The sequence below is a fragment of the Phyllopteryx taeniolatus genome, chromosome 4, assembly GCF_024500385.1.
Source record: "Phyllopteryx taeniolatus isolate TA_2022b chromosome 4, UOR_Ptae_1.2, whole genome shotgun sequence".
Classification (NCBI taxonomy): Eukaryota; Metazoa; Chordata; class Actinopteri; order Syngnathiformes; family Syngnathidae; genus Phyllopteryx; species Phyllopteryx taeniolatus.
The window spans coordinates 24840991-24857891 of record NC_084505.1 but is presented as its reverse complement, the minus strand read 5'-3'; the positions used below and the strand labels follow the sequence as shown (position 1 = coordinate 24857891).

General features: G+C 40.4%; 1 protein-coding gene across 4 annotated transcripts in view; it reads left to right on the top strand.

The window, feature by feature from the left end:
- Positions 1-16865, top strand: part of fam13a (family with sequence similarity 13 member A) — a 58171-nt gene extending 41306 nt beyond the window's left edge. For 3 of the 4 annotated variants that reach the window (XM_061770852.1, XM_061770853.1, XM_061770851.1), the window contains 10 exons: positions 6623-6839; positions 7030-7171; positions 7830-7911; positions 7989-8194; positions 8286-8369; positions 9536-9631; positions 11187-11339; positions 13831-14027; positions 14443-14544; positions 15074-16865. In XM_061770852.1, the coding sequence (XP_061626836.1) occupies positions 6623-6839; positions 7030-7171; positions 7830-7911; positions 7989-8194; positions 8286-8369; positions 9536-9631; positions 11187-11339; positions 13831-14027; positions 14443-14544; positions 15074-15197 (1403 nt within the window). In that variant the 3' untranslated portion in view covers positions 15198-16865. The remainder of the gene's footprint in view (positions 1-6622; positions 6840-7029; positions 7172-7829; positions 7912-7988; positions 8195-8285; positions 8370-9535; positions 9632-11186; positions 11340-13830; positions 14028-14442; positions 14545-15073) is intronic. The other variant, XM_061770854.1, reaches the window with a different exon arrangement.
- Positions 16866-16901: the final 36 nt, after the last annotated feature.

Sequence of the window (16901 nt, the reverse complement as noted above, 5' to 3'; positions counted from 1 at the left end):
AATCTGTCATTTTGAATTAAGTAGAACCTCAGGGTGGGGTTAGGGGTGTGTGGGGGGCGGGGGGGGGGGGGGGGGCAGTACATAGGAGAGTCTCTAGGGCGCTCTCTAGTGGCCAAAGCTGAGAGAGGCCCTGACCCAAGTGAGGATAAGCGGTAAAGGAAATGGATGGATGGATGGATTTGTATGAAAAATACTCATACGCCATAAATATAAAACAATCGAATGAAAAACTGGATGACATTCCTAACCTCGAAACGTCGTGTGTCGGGATTGTCGTGTATTTGAACAAGTTTGAGAAACACAGGATTATTGTGTTTAAACAAAACGGTGAAAAAGGCAGAAATACAGTACTGCATGGTCTGGAAACTTCAAATTTATGGTACTAGATTTATGGGAATTGATGGGAATAATTTACAGTCTGCAAAATTCTATGTCAGTCTATAGCTCTGGGACATTTTGCAGCATTGTCTTGATTGAAAACAACTCAGTCTTAAAACGCACATTCAGATCGTAAAAATTGAAATATGTATATTCAGTTGATTTAGTTGAACTTGATTTAAGTGTGATTCACAAATAAACTAAATGTATCATAAATGTTGTTTTAAAACAGGTGTGTTATTATTCCCATGCATAGTGTCCAACTTAAGTTACAAAATTACCCAAGTAAATATCCAGAGGGTTTTCAGTTAAAATAACATTTTAGTCCCAACACTACACTACACAAAACTACTCGAATCCAATTTCCCCTGCTTTTGGCAACTAAACCTTGTTACAGTCAGGCCTGGTGACTTAAACTTGTCAGTATGAACACTGATCCGACAGAATTTCATAAAACTGTCTTAATCAACTGACCTGTCATTTTTTATGCCTGTTCCTGTGACTTGACAATGCATTTTTCAGAGAAAAGAGGATTCACATTGTTCCCTATAACTCCTTGTTTCCACTCAGCGGTGTGACTTTTTTTTTTCTTTTTGCATCTTCTTTTCTAAAAATAACTATGTATGACTTTTTGGCACCCTATAAGGCTAAGTGGTTGGCTACCTAAAGGGTGGAGCTAGACACACTGCTGTTTGTTGGTTGGTCGACAGATAATTGTCACTTTGATGTTAAATGTTCATGTAGCAGCGTCAAGACGAAAGAATGTCCCCGCGTTGTCTGGTGAATTCATTCCTGCTGACTCAGCAGTGCTACGATTGTAGCGTTGCGAGCCCTATCCAGGCTGTATACACACTGTATAAATAAACAGGCATGGCAGCAGAGGCATCTTTGTCCTAGTCGACATTTGTGCCATCGGCGTCTGTCATGGTGACCCGACAGTCGTTTGCCTGCACTGCGTCCTTGTACGTCTGCCAGCAGAGATTTGCCGTTCAAAGTTGTGGCTGCAGATGCGCCAACGAGAAGGCGCAACCTGCTCTCGTGTTTGTCGCATTCCAGCCAAGTCACGCTCAAAGTATCTTTGCTGCTAAATATGGCCATGTGTGTAAAAAACCTTTTCACCTCGAATGGCTGTCAAGAGCTAAGAACCTTCAGGCGTCAGGCCAAGAAAATCACTTTCGAAAAAGGCGTATGGCTTTTTGAGGAAAATTGGTTCACTTCGTTTACATCACCGCTCCCTCACCGTTTTTGCACCACTGACACGTTTCCTGGATATTTTAGAAGGACCAGCATAGAAACAATTAGAAACAAATGATTTAAAAAAAATAAAAAAATAAAGTGTAGTTGTTAGTGGGAGCCCTGCTCTCTTCAAAGAGCTGCTCCCATCTTGGGGTAATGGGAGACAATGACACTCAAAGTGTGTCACTTATGTTCAGTCTACTTTATAATTTTGTTTTGGTCGCTGTCAGAATCCCGCTTTGCAAAGTTAGCATATCAGAAATGGAAACAAGGTGGTCAGTTCTTTTTTTTTTGGGCAGTTTTGAAGTCACACACAGAAGAAGAGTGTTGTTAACAAGTCTGCCAAATTTCAATGAATAAAAAAAAAACGGGCACATAAATAAACTGAGGCTCTGAAATTGTGAAAAATAAACAGGACCATGTGGGCGTGTCCACTGAAGCCACAGCAAACGAGCCCAGCTGTCATTCAAGTACGTGTCTGTGTGGCTCACACAGCCACAAGCTGACAGTCGCTGTGTCTATTAAAGAGTTAACTTTCCCTGACGTGTTATGTAGACGCTCACGCGACAAAAAAGCATGTGAGGGGCCGACTTAGTGGACAATGCCATACTGGCGAGCTCGCTGGCCTGTTACCTTGCTAGCTCATTAGCTCACAAGCTAGTGCACGTCATAAACAGTGGACTTTTATGAAGTGTTTCTGTGGTGAGGGCCCATGCGGGCTGCGGCTGTTGGATGGCCCCACTGCCGGTGCGCCGGACTGTGTGCGGCTACTAACTCTAGCCACTGGTGGGCTAGCGCGGGGCCGTCAGGTTCGCCACGGCTTTGCACAGAGCGCGATGCATGGGTTCACATTCGCCATTTTCAGGTCTTTCCAGAAATGCTCAATTGGGTTTAAGTCAGGGCTCTGGCTGGGCCATTCAAAAACAGTCACGGAGTTGTTCTGAAGCCACTCCTTCGGTATTTTAGCTGTGTGCTTAGGGTCATGGTCTTTTTTGAAGGTGAACCTTCGGCCCAGTCTGAGGTTCTGAGCACTCTGGAGAAGGTTTTCGTCCAGGATATCCCTGTACTTGGCCGCATTCATCTTTTCTTCTATTGCAACCAGTCTCCCTGTCCCTGCAGCTGAAAAACACACCCACAGCATGATGCTGCCACCACCATGCTTCACTGTTGGGACTGTATTGGACATGCCACTTAGAATTAAGGCCAACAGTTTCCATCTTGGTCTCATCAGACAAGAGAATCTTATTTCTCACCATCTTGGAGTCCTTGGAGTCCTTTATATCTCCTTGGAGTTTTTAGCAAACCCCATTTGGGCTTTCATGTGTCTTGCACTTAGGAGAGGCTTCCGTCGGGCTACTCTGCCATAAAGCCCCGACTGGTGGGGGGCTGCAGTGATGGTTGACTTTCTAGAACTTTCTCCCATCTCCCGACTGCACCACTGGAGCTCAGCCACAGCAATATTTGGGTTCTTCTTTACCTCTCTCACCAAGGCTCTTCTCCCCCAATTGCTCAGTTTGGCCGGACGGCCAGCTCTAGGAAGGGTTCTGATCGTCCCAAACGTCTTCCATTTCAGGATTATGGAGGCCACTGTGCTCTTAGGAACCTTAAGTGCAGCTAACATTTTTTGTAACCTTGGCCAAATCTGTGCCTTGCCACAATTCTGTCTCTGAGCTCTTCAGGCAGTTCCTTTGACCTCCTGATTCTCATTTGCTCTGACATGCACTGTGAGCTGTAAGGTCTTATATAGACAGCGGTGTGGCTTTCCTAATCAAGTCCAATCAGTATAATCAAACACAGCTGGACTCCAATGAAGGTGTAGAATCATTTTCAGGAAAACTTTCCGTACCCACTGTATCTATATAATATACTGTACATGTTTGCGCTGGCATGTCGTAACCTGTCCGTAGGAGAAGTCGTCACAACGACCTTTCTGGTCTGCATGGCAACACGCTTGGGCATTCGGGAACATTGTGTCAACCTTTAACTAAATGGCAAGCTGGGATGTTTTGTGTTTCATTAGTGCACTTCATCTTGACGCCTTGATTTAAAAGGATTCATCCTCTCCCGAGCGATGCTAACAAGGGCATTTAGATGCGACAGCTTTTCTGCTGCGTGATGAAGGGCACGTACATGGAGCCTGTAGGAAGATCCAAGCCTCTCCTTCCCTGTGGTGAATTTAAGCAAACTCACCACAGCGAAGAAAAATATACAGCTGCACTTTTAGGGCATTTGTATTTTGACTGCTGTGCACTGACACCTTCAATGTTTTTACTGATGCTTGACTTGTTTTTCTCTTGTTCCACTGAGATTCCGCAACATGAGCATGGGCAGGAAACCTACGGCCATACACAATCAAAGATATCGTTAGAATGAGCCCTCGCACTGCCTTTTTTTAAATCTCAAATTGATTGGTGAATTGGTTCCGGGGCAGATTTTATTTTTTTTTCCCCCAGCGCTCCAGCTTTTCTGCAGCTAAAAGGAGTTTTGGGGGGTTCATGTCGGGGACCCATCTGATTCTGATTCTAAAATAGATACATTTTCTCCCAGATGCACATACTGATTTTGGGGATTTTTTTTGGGGGGGGGGGCATGTTCTCCCAGAAGAAGAACAATCATATACAGCGATTCCAAGAGGCCCTTTTTTAATTTAAAAAAAAAATAAATAAAAAAAATGACAGAGAGAGGTTGAGAGAATTTTTGTTTTATTTTTATCCAATTTCAAAACTCACCATTTGAAGATACGTACATGCTTTTTGATGGATATTTTCTTTTTTAAATTTATTTTGTTAATTTTTTAAATATGGAGCCACGGTGTACGAGTGGCTAGAGCGTCTGCCTCACAGTTCTGAGGACCGGGGTTCAATCCCCGGCCCCGCTTGTGTGGAGTTTGCATGTTCTCCCCGTGCCTGCGTGGGTTTTCTCCAGGCACTCCGGTTTCCTCCCACATCCAAAAAAACATGCATGGTAGGTTAATTAACGACTCTAAATTGCCCGTAGCTGTGAATGTGAGTGTGAATGGTTGTTTGTTTGTATGTGCCCTGCGATTGGCTGGCAACCAGTTCAGGGTGCACCCCGCCTCCTGCCCGATGTTAGCTGGAATAGGCTCCAGCACGCCCGCGACCCTAGTGAGGAGAAGCGGCTCAGAAAATGGATGGATGGATTTTTAAATATAAATAAAACTGAGGACTTGCTTTTTGTTAGGTGGTCTTTAAAATATAACAAAGTCACAGGATTTGGACATATATCCTTTTTGTTTGATATCATTTATTTTACTTAATTACTTTTGTAAAATCCGAAGACAAGTTTTTAAATGTATCTTGTATTGATTTTTTTTTTCCCCCTAAAAAATGGAGGTGCTTTTGTTGGATGCTAATTTCATTTTTACATTTCTTCTTTTTTTTTTTTTTTAAAGCCAGCACCTACCTGCGTGAAAGAGAGTCATGCCTTTGCTGGGTTCTGTCTTAAAAAGGACAGGTACCACATCTTGTGTTGTGGCAATGTTGACAGGCTGCCGCTCTCTCGCCAGTGCACGTGCACATATTTAATGTCCCGCCATATGGGGCGAGGCACCAGAGAACAAAGTGTACCTCTCAGCAGGGGTCACGCTCTGACATTATCCCGCCGACAGAGCGCCAGGCATTATTAATAGAGCGAGGATTGTCAGTAGACATAATTACAGCCCGGGTGGAGACGAGAGGATAAACACAGAATAGAGAGAGTCCCAGTGGAAGTTTTCCCACTGGAGGTCCAAACAGACGGGGGTTGTGTTTTTCGTTTGGGTGGGGTGTGCTGCTGTCCACTGACTTTGCCAGCAACAAGAGAAGATTTAGCACGTTGCTATGGTAACACGGCGTCCTCTTTTGTCTTTGAATACGAGCGGCGAGAAAAACAAGCACTGAGGCTTCACTTTATATCTTTTGACCATGCTCCAACTGGGCAAAATGTGCTTATTTGTGAAGCTCAACAATCCAATAAATAGGCCATAAATGAGCTAACACTCTCAAGTTGCACAAATTTCAGTTCAAAACTTACCCTAGACTTACAATTTTACAGTATCTATGTCTAAAAATTAATACCATGTATTTTTAAAGACTTACCAGCTTAGTGGGATAGCATTTCATTCTTTTTGGAGACACCATATTTGGTGACTTAAATGCGTCTCCAAAAAAGGTGATTTCTCACAGCCAAAATGGAAAAGATATTGAAAACGTTCTTATGATATACTGTACATTTAATTATCAAATTTAATAACCGTTAAATATTAAGTCATCAAGTCCATTTCTATCAGTTTTTGGCAGGTACATATTTGGTATCTTGGGGGTGTAACTATCGTCAGGATATATCCTGGAATATTATGAAGCGTATATGTATATATACATATATATATATATATATATATATATATATGTATATATATATTACAATATTATACATACATGGATGATGTATTTTTGTCATTTGTTTGCATTGCACTCTTTATCAGGAACCATATTTGGTGACTTAAGTGGGCGTACAAAAAGTTGACAATGTATTCTCCATCCGTTTTCTACAGGAATTGTCTTAATTTGGGTATTGAAATATTATCAAATTTAATTAATGAATATTATTAATAAATAAGCATTTTTAAAGTAATTGCACTGCACTTCAGTTTATGTGGGAACCATATTTGGTAATCTGGGGGGGTATATGTTGTCAAGATATCTACTGAAATAGAATTAACAATAATAATTCAATATAAAATATTTTTTATACCTACAGGAATGAGTTATGTTTAATGAGACGTCAATTTAATTGCTCTGCACTTTGTCAGAAACCATATTTGGTAACCACCATTTTGAGTTGTGTTCAAAATGGAAATAGGAATAATAAACAACACATGCAATTACAATTGAATGTTAACTATAGCAAGAATACTTTAATTCTTTTGAGTACATTTTATTCTGTGAGTGCTCTTTGAAAGTGACATTAACAGTTAACATGTATGCACGTTCTTCTTTCTGTCAAACAGAACCGGTGCCGGCTTACTCCGCATTACAGCGGGAGAGCACAGACCGCGAGGAGGCCCGTCTGTCGCCACACGCCGGTGGCCGCCTCATCCGCCAGCTGCTGGAGGAGGACAGCGACCCCATGCTGTCCCCCCGCTTCTACGCTTACGGCCAGTGTCAGCAGTACCTGGACGACACCGAAGTGCCGCCATCGCCGCCCAACGCCCACTCCTTCGTCAGGTAAACGCCATTGTCCCCACCTATAGTACAGTAGTTACACCAAAAAAATTCCTGGTAAGAAGAAATACAGTATCTTGTCAGAGAAAGAGGAAGCATATTTTGCCTTGATTTGACAATTTAACCTTGGTTGGATTTGAGTTTTTGCAGTGTGACAACAGTGTATTGATTCTTATTATTTATGTGTGTTTAGTCGCAGGAGGAGCTCCTCTCTCGGCTCCTGCGATGACGACAAAGAGGAGCTGACCAGCGCACAGCTCTCCAAGAGGATCCATGTCCTAAAGAAGAAGATCCACAGGTTTGAAGAGAGGTTCGAAGACGAGCGGAAATACCGGGTAAGTGAACACAACGCCGTGAATCAGTCAGGGATTGTACTTGACGTTATGTCAGCAGGAGATGAATCACTAACCCACGCTTTGTCAGTGTGCGTTGAGTTGGGCTGAAATACGATGTGTATGACCTATAATCTATATTTTCAAAGTGTGGTAGTGGTAAGCGAAAGAAATGTTTAAACTTTAATTTAACTTAATTACTTAAACTTGAATTTGAATCCTATACATTACATTTATGTACAGTTCAGTTGTATTTAACTTTTATCTTTAAAAATGATTTTCTAATATTTATTGAGGTATGATTTACATTTGAATTGTACTTGCAATACATTTTAATTGAATCATTATTTATTAAGTACACAATTTAGAGATTAATACTTGAAGGTTTTTTCTGAAACTATTTTATTATTCATTTGTTTTTGTTTTTTTCCATTTAGACAAAAATAAAAATACTCATACAATTTTACACCACAGCATAACAGGAATAAGGTATTCGTGCATCATTTTGCCCCATTTTTGTTTCATTCTGAGCCCGACTAAATTATGACCAATTAAAAGCCTCCTGAGTGTTAATTGTTCCTTGTTTAATACAGATCATTTTGACCCGTGACATCACAGGAGGGTTTAAAATGTCCATCGTTTGTTGTTGTTTTTCTCCCAGCCTTCCCACAGCGACAAAGCTGGAAACTCAGAGGTGCTGCGATGGATGAACGAGCTGGCCAGGCTGCGCAAAGAACTCAAAGGTAACCACCAAGAAACAGCCCACAAGTACTGAATGAATGACCAACAACCACAACAACGTCTCTCCTTCCTCCCCCAGAACACAAGCTGATGAAATCTGAGGAGGACCTTCCGCCATTGACGCGGCAACGCAGCAACACGCTGCCCAAGAGCTTCGGATCGCAGCTGGAGAAGAAACCCACGCAGGAGAAGGTGCCCAAGCCCCCCGTGGAGAGCACGCTAGAGGGCATCCTCAAGAAGTTGCAGGAGAAGCGCCAGGAGGTCGACCGGCCCGAGGACATCAAGGTACAGTAGTACTACTCTTGTGGTGGGATTGGAGCATAAAAATGATACAATGATATTCAGGCATTTGACTTGGTGTGTTCCATCCTGACAGGATATGACCAGAGAGCAGATTGGAGCTGAGAAACTGGCCCTGCAGAAAGCTCTCCTCTACTACGAGAGCATCCATGGACGGCCTGTAAGCCAACACTTATCTATTGATCACTGTTATCTAGAGGTGCGACAATGAATCAATTAATCGACAACTATTTGGATAGTCGTTTCATCATTTAGAGACCATATTTATCTTAAATTTGCTCAAAGCCATAGCATTTCAGCCTGTCAAGAGTGCATTTCTGTAGCCTGCTGTGAAAGCAGACTGATGATCTTTTTGCTTCATCAAAATAAGACATTTGCAAACATCTGCTTTTACTTTGGAAAACAATTGTCAACATTTTTGCCTGTTTTCTGACGTCCATCCATCGTCTGTACCGGTTAATCCGCACAGGGATCGCGGGCGTGCTGGAGCCTATCCCAGCTATCTTCGGGCAAGAGGCGGTACATCCCGAACTGGTTGCCAGCCAATCGCAGGGCACTGTTTTCTGACGTTACAAACAAAACCAGTAAATGAATCAAAATCAAGTTATGTCTGTGCATTTTTTTTGCACGGCCAATTTGAAATAATGGCCAGTTTTTGACTGAAAGGGATGGAAATGATTTATTTTTTATTTTTATCCGATTCACCGATTAGTCGAAAAAAAGAATCGACAGATTAATATATTATTAAGATAACTGTTAGTTGCCACACTGCTGTTATTTCCGCTTTTCTGCAGCGCTCCATTTTTCTCGCTATTATTAAATGTGACACTTTTCCTACATTGCTTTTCCACTGCATGGCACCTACTCTTTTACTCATACGCCATTCGCTCTTGATGTTTTTCCACTACACCGTATTGATTATACGCAGTATTGTGGGCCACAGTCTCTGCTTTGCTGCAGCGCTCTGTTTTCTCACTGACCTCAGTCTCCTCTCAGATAAAATTAGAGGCCTTTTTTTCCCACAGTACAATTTTTTATTTCATTTTAATAGTGTTTTTTGTGAACCAACAAACAAGTGGCAATATAAATAGGGTTTCTTTGCCTTTGGTCTAAATGCTGAGAATTAGCATGTTTTAGGCTTCCGCTGTGACCCAGATTGCCAGTGGAGTGTGAACAATGACTCAAGCAGTCACGGTGATTATCTCAGTTCACAGACGCTTTTGTTAAAGAGTTTCCCGCTCATTCTGTTGCTGATTCGAACTCTGTTGCTAACCTAAACAGCAGCACGCTCTAATAATAAGGCGTCCCCGTTTTTCATCTCCTCAGGTGACCAAGAGCGAGCGGCAGATCATGAAGCCGTTGTATGACAGGTACCGGCTGGTCAAGCAGATCCTGTGCCGAGCCTCCACCATCCCAGTCATTGTAAGTCAACATGACGTAATCCCAGCCTTTTTTTTTTTTTTTTTTAAATAACGGCCCTTCAGCTTCGCTCTTGTCGAAAGCACATTGTTCAAACATCTGCGGATGCTTAATCCCAGGTCATGTTGTTGGCTTTAGCATCTGACGGGGGTGTAGCTGTGGCCACACGTGTGCTGCCCACCCTGCAGGCGCCGAATGAAAAAACAGCCCCCCAAACAACATCGCATGCCGTCGTTACCCACTCGTTCCTGTATTTCTTAACCATTGTTCATTATGTAAGAAATGATCCTCACTTATGTAACGCTCTTTCTGTAATCCCCCCGCATCATGTAAGTTGGGACCACTGTTCTCGCAGTTTCCGTGATGCTGCGGTCTGTATTATTCTTGCAAAGGGATGGAAATGTGGGGACAAAAATACAGACTTTAATCCCCAAGAAAACACTTGGAAGCCCCAAAAAACATGGCATCTCGCCCATGGTACGGTCCGTACATTTTTTAAAATGTTTTTGTGCATGAAGTGAACAACTCTTTTCTCTGGCATTTTGCACGTTTCCAGTTCTATTTTCCAATATTGATGTTTCTGAATCGTAAGTGAAGGCATCAATTAATGCACTGTGTGCGTGCCTTGAACGCAACTCTGATAACCAGCGCAGCTGAGGCGTGGTAAGGTGAAGAGCCGTTGTGAGCTGAGCCCCATGGATAAATGTTTTGGCTTTAAAAACAAAGCTGATGTCAAAAGGTAGCTCCTGTAGTCATTTATGCCTTGTAACTGCAACTTTACCTTTTCGAGTCACTCAACTCATCTGTCCGAGAAGGATTATATCAGGATATGAACACAGGAAAATCTTGGTCATATTGCTTATGTTTTCTTTAAAGTATGGCACGTTTAAAGCAATGCTTGCAAACAGTAAAATGTCTGCAAGCTGTTCTTAATCCTGAGTCATCGTATTCAATGATGAAACCGATATTGATCTACACCGGAGATTTTGATGAAGCCGGTTTTGCTTCAAATTTTCATTCCTCAAATCCTCTGCTTGTGGTCGTCTGTTTGCGTTTTGGCGCGTCTGTGACCTGCACTTTGAAGCCATAACAGTTCCAACTGTGAGTGTGTGAATGCACAACAGGCACGCAGACACACACAGTGGTAATGCAAAAGGAATCACATACTGAAAAACCGCAGTCCATAATGGCGCATTGTCTCACCCCGACCGAGTCTGCTGTAAGGATGTGAAGAAATGACCTTTGATGGAGTATTATTCTTTCATTTGGAATTTTATTAGATTTCATTTTTTATATTTTTAAAAATTTCTTTTTTTTTTTTTTATCTCATGGATTTTGGTACCAAATATGGTTCCCTCTAAAGGCTATCAGAGACTGTAGGTTCCCTTTTTTTTTTTTAAAGGACTGTCTCTCAATAGTTGAGCGTGTACAACCTTTTGACGCGCTATCTTCCTTCGCCTTGGGGAACCTCGCCCTGTCCGTTCCATTACAAGTCAACATTAAACTGTAGGCGTGGTGGTTTTTGCGATTCTAACGCCAAAAATGTCCGTGTGGCCAGTGCGGCGGCGGCGGCGGCGGTGCTGCAACCTCCACGCCGGTTAACGGCTACTTCTCAACGTCACCGCAGGGCTCGCCCTCCAGCAAGCGCCGAGGCCCCCTGCTGCAGCCCATTATCGAGGGCGTAACCGCGCTTTTCTTCGACGACACCAAGGTGAAAGGGCTGATGCTGCATTGAGCTGCTTCCATAATCAGATCCTCCATTAATTTTTTTTTTTTGACTACCCTCTCAATCAGGGGTGGGCAAGTTATGATCTGAGGGCCACATAAGGCCAGCTCTGCTCTTTAATCTGGCCCACCGAGCATTAATTTAGTCATTATTTCCTGAAATTGGTTATGTTAATGTATTCATTTATTTTATTTTTATTGGATTATCTTATGTAATTATTTTTAAATTTATTGTTAATAATAAACTATAATATTGCTTAAAAAAATTAGAACAATATTAAACAATTGGTTAATTATAATTACATTTATAATGAATAGTAACATTTTTAAAAATGACATAAATATTATTTCTTCATTAAAATATTTTTACATAGAATAAATTATATTACTAAGATAAAATTTAAAAATGTGCCTTTTTATTTTTCAAATAAACAGTATTACACAAAAACAAAAATGTGACACTGTTTGACTTTTATTAAATAATTGGCTGATGAGTCTTACAATAATTATAAGCTATACAAATTAAACTTAGCATTATTCTATTAAAGTAAACGATAAAAACTTGAATTAATTAAAATCAATGAATTGGAAAAAAGAAATACAGTTAATAATATAATGCTACTCAAATGAACAATTAATTAAATAATTAATGATGAATAAATTAATTATAATCAAAATTTAAAAAATGTGGAATTCTTATTATTGAAATAAAAATAGAATTGCATTTACAATAGGACCTTTGCAGCGGTCGCTGTTCAGGCCCCAAAAATAAGCAATTTTACTTGATTTATATTAAATAATTGGTTAATCAATGGAAATTGAATAAATGACAAACAATAGTTTACAAATGAGCATGAATCATTTGACTATTAAAATACATATTTGAACATTGTTATTATGTATTGTTTTTTGTTGTTATTTTCTTTACAAATGACTTGCCCCATCTATCTGTTTTAAAAATCCAAAGTGTCCCTTGAGCTCAAAAGTTTGCCCACCCCTGCTCTAAATGACCCCCGTCATGGCTGCCTGTTGATTGGACAGCTGCCTGCTGTTTTCCGCACCCTTTTCGTGTTGACTCAGTAGCTTGTGGATGATAACATGTAGTTGGTTTTAGTTTTGTTGTTCCCATGGTTGGTTTTGGAACATTGTACTAACATGGTTCTCAGCAAATATATAAAGCGCATGAAGTAAAAAGACGCAACATAAGTGTCCATCAGTACATTAGCGTGATCTCCACCAAGGCAAAACCTTTCAATGCATTTGCTTCTTCTTTGATGAGGTTTGATATTGTGTATTTCTGACATGGGGGTTGTTAACGTGAAGCATGAATTTCTTTTTCTTTTCTTTTTTTTTTTTCTTTTTTACTTTTGTTTTACAGTTTTTAAACCGTGGAGCACAGACCTCTGACAAGACAGATCATGTTTCATATATGATGATTGTGTCGTGATTAACTAACATTCGGGGCCCAAATGAGGGCTAAAAAAGGTTGGTTATGATTGTTAACCACTAACCCCCAATCACAGCAATCTGAACCTGACTAGACCAGTCTTGACCGATCTAGAGCAATCTCGGCCAGTTTCTTTCTGACTCGATCAATCTTGACCTGACTCAACCATCAAGACCCGTCTCAAGTAGTCTCAAGTAGTTTTGACCCGACTCGACTCGTAATGACCTCACTTGCATAGTGATGGCCAGTCTTGACCTGACTCGACCGGTCACAGCCAGTCTTGGCCAGTCTCGACCAGACTCAGCCAGTTCCAGCCAGTCTAGGCCTAGCTCAACAAGTCAATTCCCAGCTCAAGTGTTTGAAATAGTCTTGAACTGACTTGACTGTGATAACAGCCTCACTAGAAAAGTCATGGTCAGTCTCAGCCTGATTCGACCAGTCTCAACCTGACTCGGCCAGTCACGGCCCGTCTTAAGTAGTCGGCCTGACTCAACTTAGCAGCCAGTCTCTACCTGACACGACCAGTCACAGCCAGTCTCATGTAGTCTCAACTGGACGAGACCAGTCACAGCCAGTTTCTACCCGTCTCAAGCAGTCCCAGCCTGGCTCGACCTAACTTGACCAATTACGGCTAGTCTTGAGCAGTCTTGACCAGTCCTAACCTAACTTGACCAGTCACAGCCAGTCTCAAACAGTCAGTAGCAGTCTCAAGTAGTCTCAACCTGACTTGACCAGTCTCTATCGAAATCGTCTGGTCTCAAACTGACTCAACCAGTCGCGGCCAGTCTCAGCCTGACTCACTCAGCCACTGAGTCTCAAGTAGTCTGAACCTGACTCGACCAGTTACTGTTAGTCACAGCCAGTCTCGATCATTTAGAGCCAATCTCAACCTAACTTGATCAATCATGGCTGGTCTTGGCCAGTCCTGACCAGTCTAAACCTGTCACTAACAGTCTCAGCCAGTCTGGACTAGATTTGACAAGTCACAGCAAGTCTGGAGCTTCATCTCATGCTCTCTTTCTTCACACAGGAAGAAGAGGACGGCTCCGAGGACGATGGTGACGCCAAGACGCAGTTCTCGGTCACCGCTCGGCCTGAGCTAAACGTGCTCAGCTTCCTGGGCCATGTGGAAGAGGAAGTGGACGGTTTTATTTCCCCAGTGGACGAACTGATGCCCTCCAAGAACGTGACTGACATGCGCTTGTCCAACCTGCACTCCGCAAGCACGTAAGACTTAAATAATGGCACATGGATTCACCGCAATATACACTACTCACAAATAGTTTGGGAAGTTGAGCTTCCGGGTGAAATTCAGGATGAACCTAAAACTGAAAGGTGTAGAAGTGGACGGTCTTGGAAATGTTCATGGATCAAACACCTGTTGTGAATTTTGCCATTCAGCTCCTTGTTATAGAAAAGCAAGTTGTGCAAAACGTACTAAAATATTGAACAGTTTGTCATGATGAGCATTCAAAGGTTTAGAGAAGGTTAAATTAAGTTCACCTGTCCAGGTTCTAGTGTAGGCCTATTTTAGGTTCCTCCCTAAATTTTACCTGGAAGCTCAATATAGCCCAAACTTGTTGCGAGTAATGTAATTCAGATTATTTTTTTAATAATGTGAGATTTTGTTGTCATACTGTAGAAAAGATCTTGTGGAGCAGCTCCAAGAGACCCGAGAGGAGAAGAAGCGAATCCGCAAGAATCTCAAAGAGTTTGAGGACCAGTTCTTTCAACAGAATGGAAGGTAAGAACAGGGTTGCTATGAAAGAATGGAAAAGTGCAGAATTTGATTTTAGATATTTCCATAGAGAATGGAAACTATAATATGGACAAGTACTGTATTTGTTTCCAAGACTGTTGCCTCTGTTTTATTTTCTAAAACATGAAATTAAGTATATCTAAAAAGAAAATAAAGAGGGGTTTGAGAGGTGAGCTCAGGAAAATTCAGTTCTCAAAGGCTGTAAAACAGTTTAAAACGGTGCATGAATTGTTCATGTGCAATTTAAAGTGAAGTGCCTTGCTGTGATCTTATTTGGATTTGGTTTTAATTTATTTGTATGCGCTAATATTATTTATATATATATATATGTGTGTGTGTGTGTGTGTGCGTATATATATATATATATATATATATATTACGTATCTTCATTCATCTAGACATTATTTGATTATATAATGGTATACATAGAATAATAATCAAGTGATTAATTGCTTTATTTACATGATGGTTTCCCCATGCCGCGAAGCTGAACATTGTCGTCGTGTTTCCTCAGGAACGTTCAGAAGGAGGACCGCTCGCCTCTCGCCACCGAGTACAACGAGTACAAGCACGTCAAAGCCAAACTGAAGCTACTGGAGGTCCTCATCAGCAAAAGAGAGTCCACCAAGTTCATATGAGCAAAATCAAAGACTTTTGTCGTGACAGTTTGGATCAAGTTGTCCCGAGCGCTGCCTAGAACCCCAAATCTTCACCGCAAACAATCAAGCTTATAATGTCTACTAATTTATTTGTGTCCGTTTGTAACGCAACAACAACCTTTCTCACCTTTTACCATAGAAGTCTTAAAAATTATACACATGAAATGGTATTTTTTTAAATGTTGCCAGGAAGATGGCGCAGGATATTTTTGTACAGGAGACTTTATATTTGTTGGAGATTTAACATCTGACCTGACCTCTGTAGAAGAATGCTTGCTAGAGGCCAAACTGATTGTTTTGCTAGCTATCTTAAAAGGAGTATTGTGGGCCACAATTAAAATGGAAAAATAAAATTATAAATAAATTAAATTATTAATAAAGTCGTAGAATTACTGGAATAATTTGTAATTCACGGCAAAAAAATGTTAAGTTGTATTTTTTTCTGAGAAAAAGGTACTATATGAAAAGACCCACATTTTAGTGAGGAAATAGTTGTCATTTTTATGGGGAAAAAATAAGAATTTGCAAGACTTAATGAATATTCTGCAAATCATTTAGTATGAGGAAAACAAATATTGCAAATATTGTGATAAACTAGTCATTGCGGGGAAAAAAAGATGTAAAATTGAGAACCTTTTGCAAAAAAAAAACTATAATAATGTAATATTCCCAGCCAAAGTAGTATTTCTGCACAAATACAGAAAAAAAAACATGCAGGAATTTGTGAGATCCAAATTTTAGTAAACTAATTGTAGTGGGAAAATATTTGTAATTTTCACAAGAGAAAAAGAGAAAATGTGCAATACCTAACTACATTTATATTGCACAAATAAAAAATAATTTTCTTAGATTAAAAAAGCTTTAATATTGCGAGATGAATTTTTATTTTTACGTTAATAAAGTCACAATTTAACAACACAAAAAATAATTTGGGGAGAACACAATCTTTGATTATACCATAAATTTTTAATAGTAAAAAAACAATGCTTCCACTTATTTGGTGACTTTTTCTCATAAAAATGACAACTTTCTGTTACAGATTTACAATAAGTTTTGTTCTATTGTAATTGTACTGGTTTCCACTTTTCCCTCACAAATAATTTCGACTTTATTATTGTTGATGTTTGTTGAAAATCATGTCTACATTTTTTTTTGTCCTAATCAAAACCAAAATCTTCATATTTACTATAAAAAGCAAAAAACTAAAAATGGCCGCAATTTTTATTGCCTCACTTTTTTGTCATTTTTTTTAACGTGGCCCATTATACTTGCATATAGTACAATCCTAAGACCCAATGTGTATTTCGTGATCACTAGCAACATCGGACTAGTATGTCTGTTCATTGTAGTCCACAAGTGTACAAATCTTTGGTGTAAAAGAAAAAATAATAATAACAATAAATGTCCAAATGTATTCCCTCCTGCTGTAAATGTGGACAACGTATGCGTATGTTTACATTTGTGTGAGCACGTACGTTTCTGTTCCTCTTTCTCCAAAATGGATATGGACGAGTTAATCTGTGTGAATTTCGTTTTTATTGAACACAAGCACTGGCGAGGGTTCGTGCATTGAGAGTGTGTACATTTTAGTACATAAACTGTATTTGTATTTTGTACATATGAATGAAAAAAGACATTTTTACTGACTCCTTGGCCTCTGTGGATTTTATTTGTTTTGCTGCT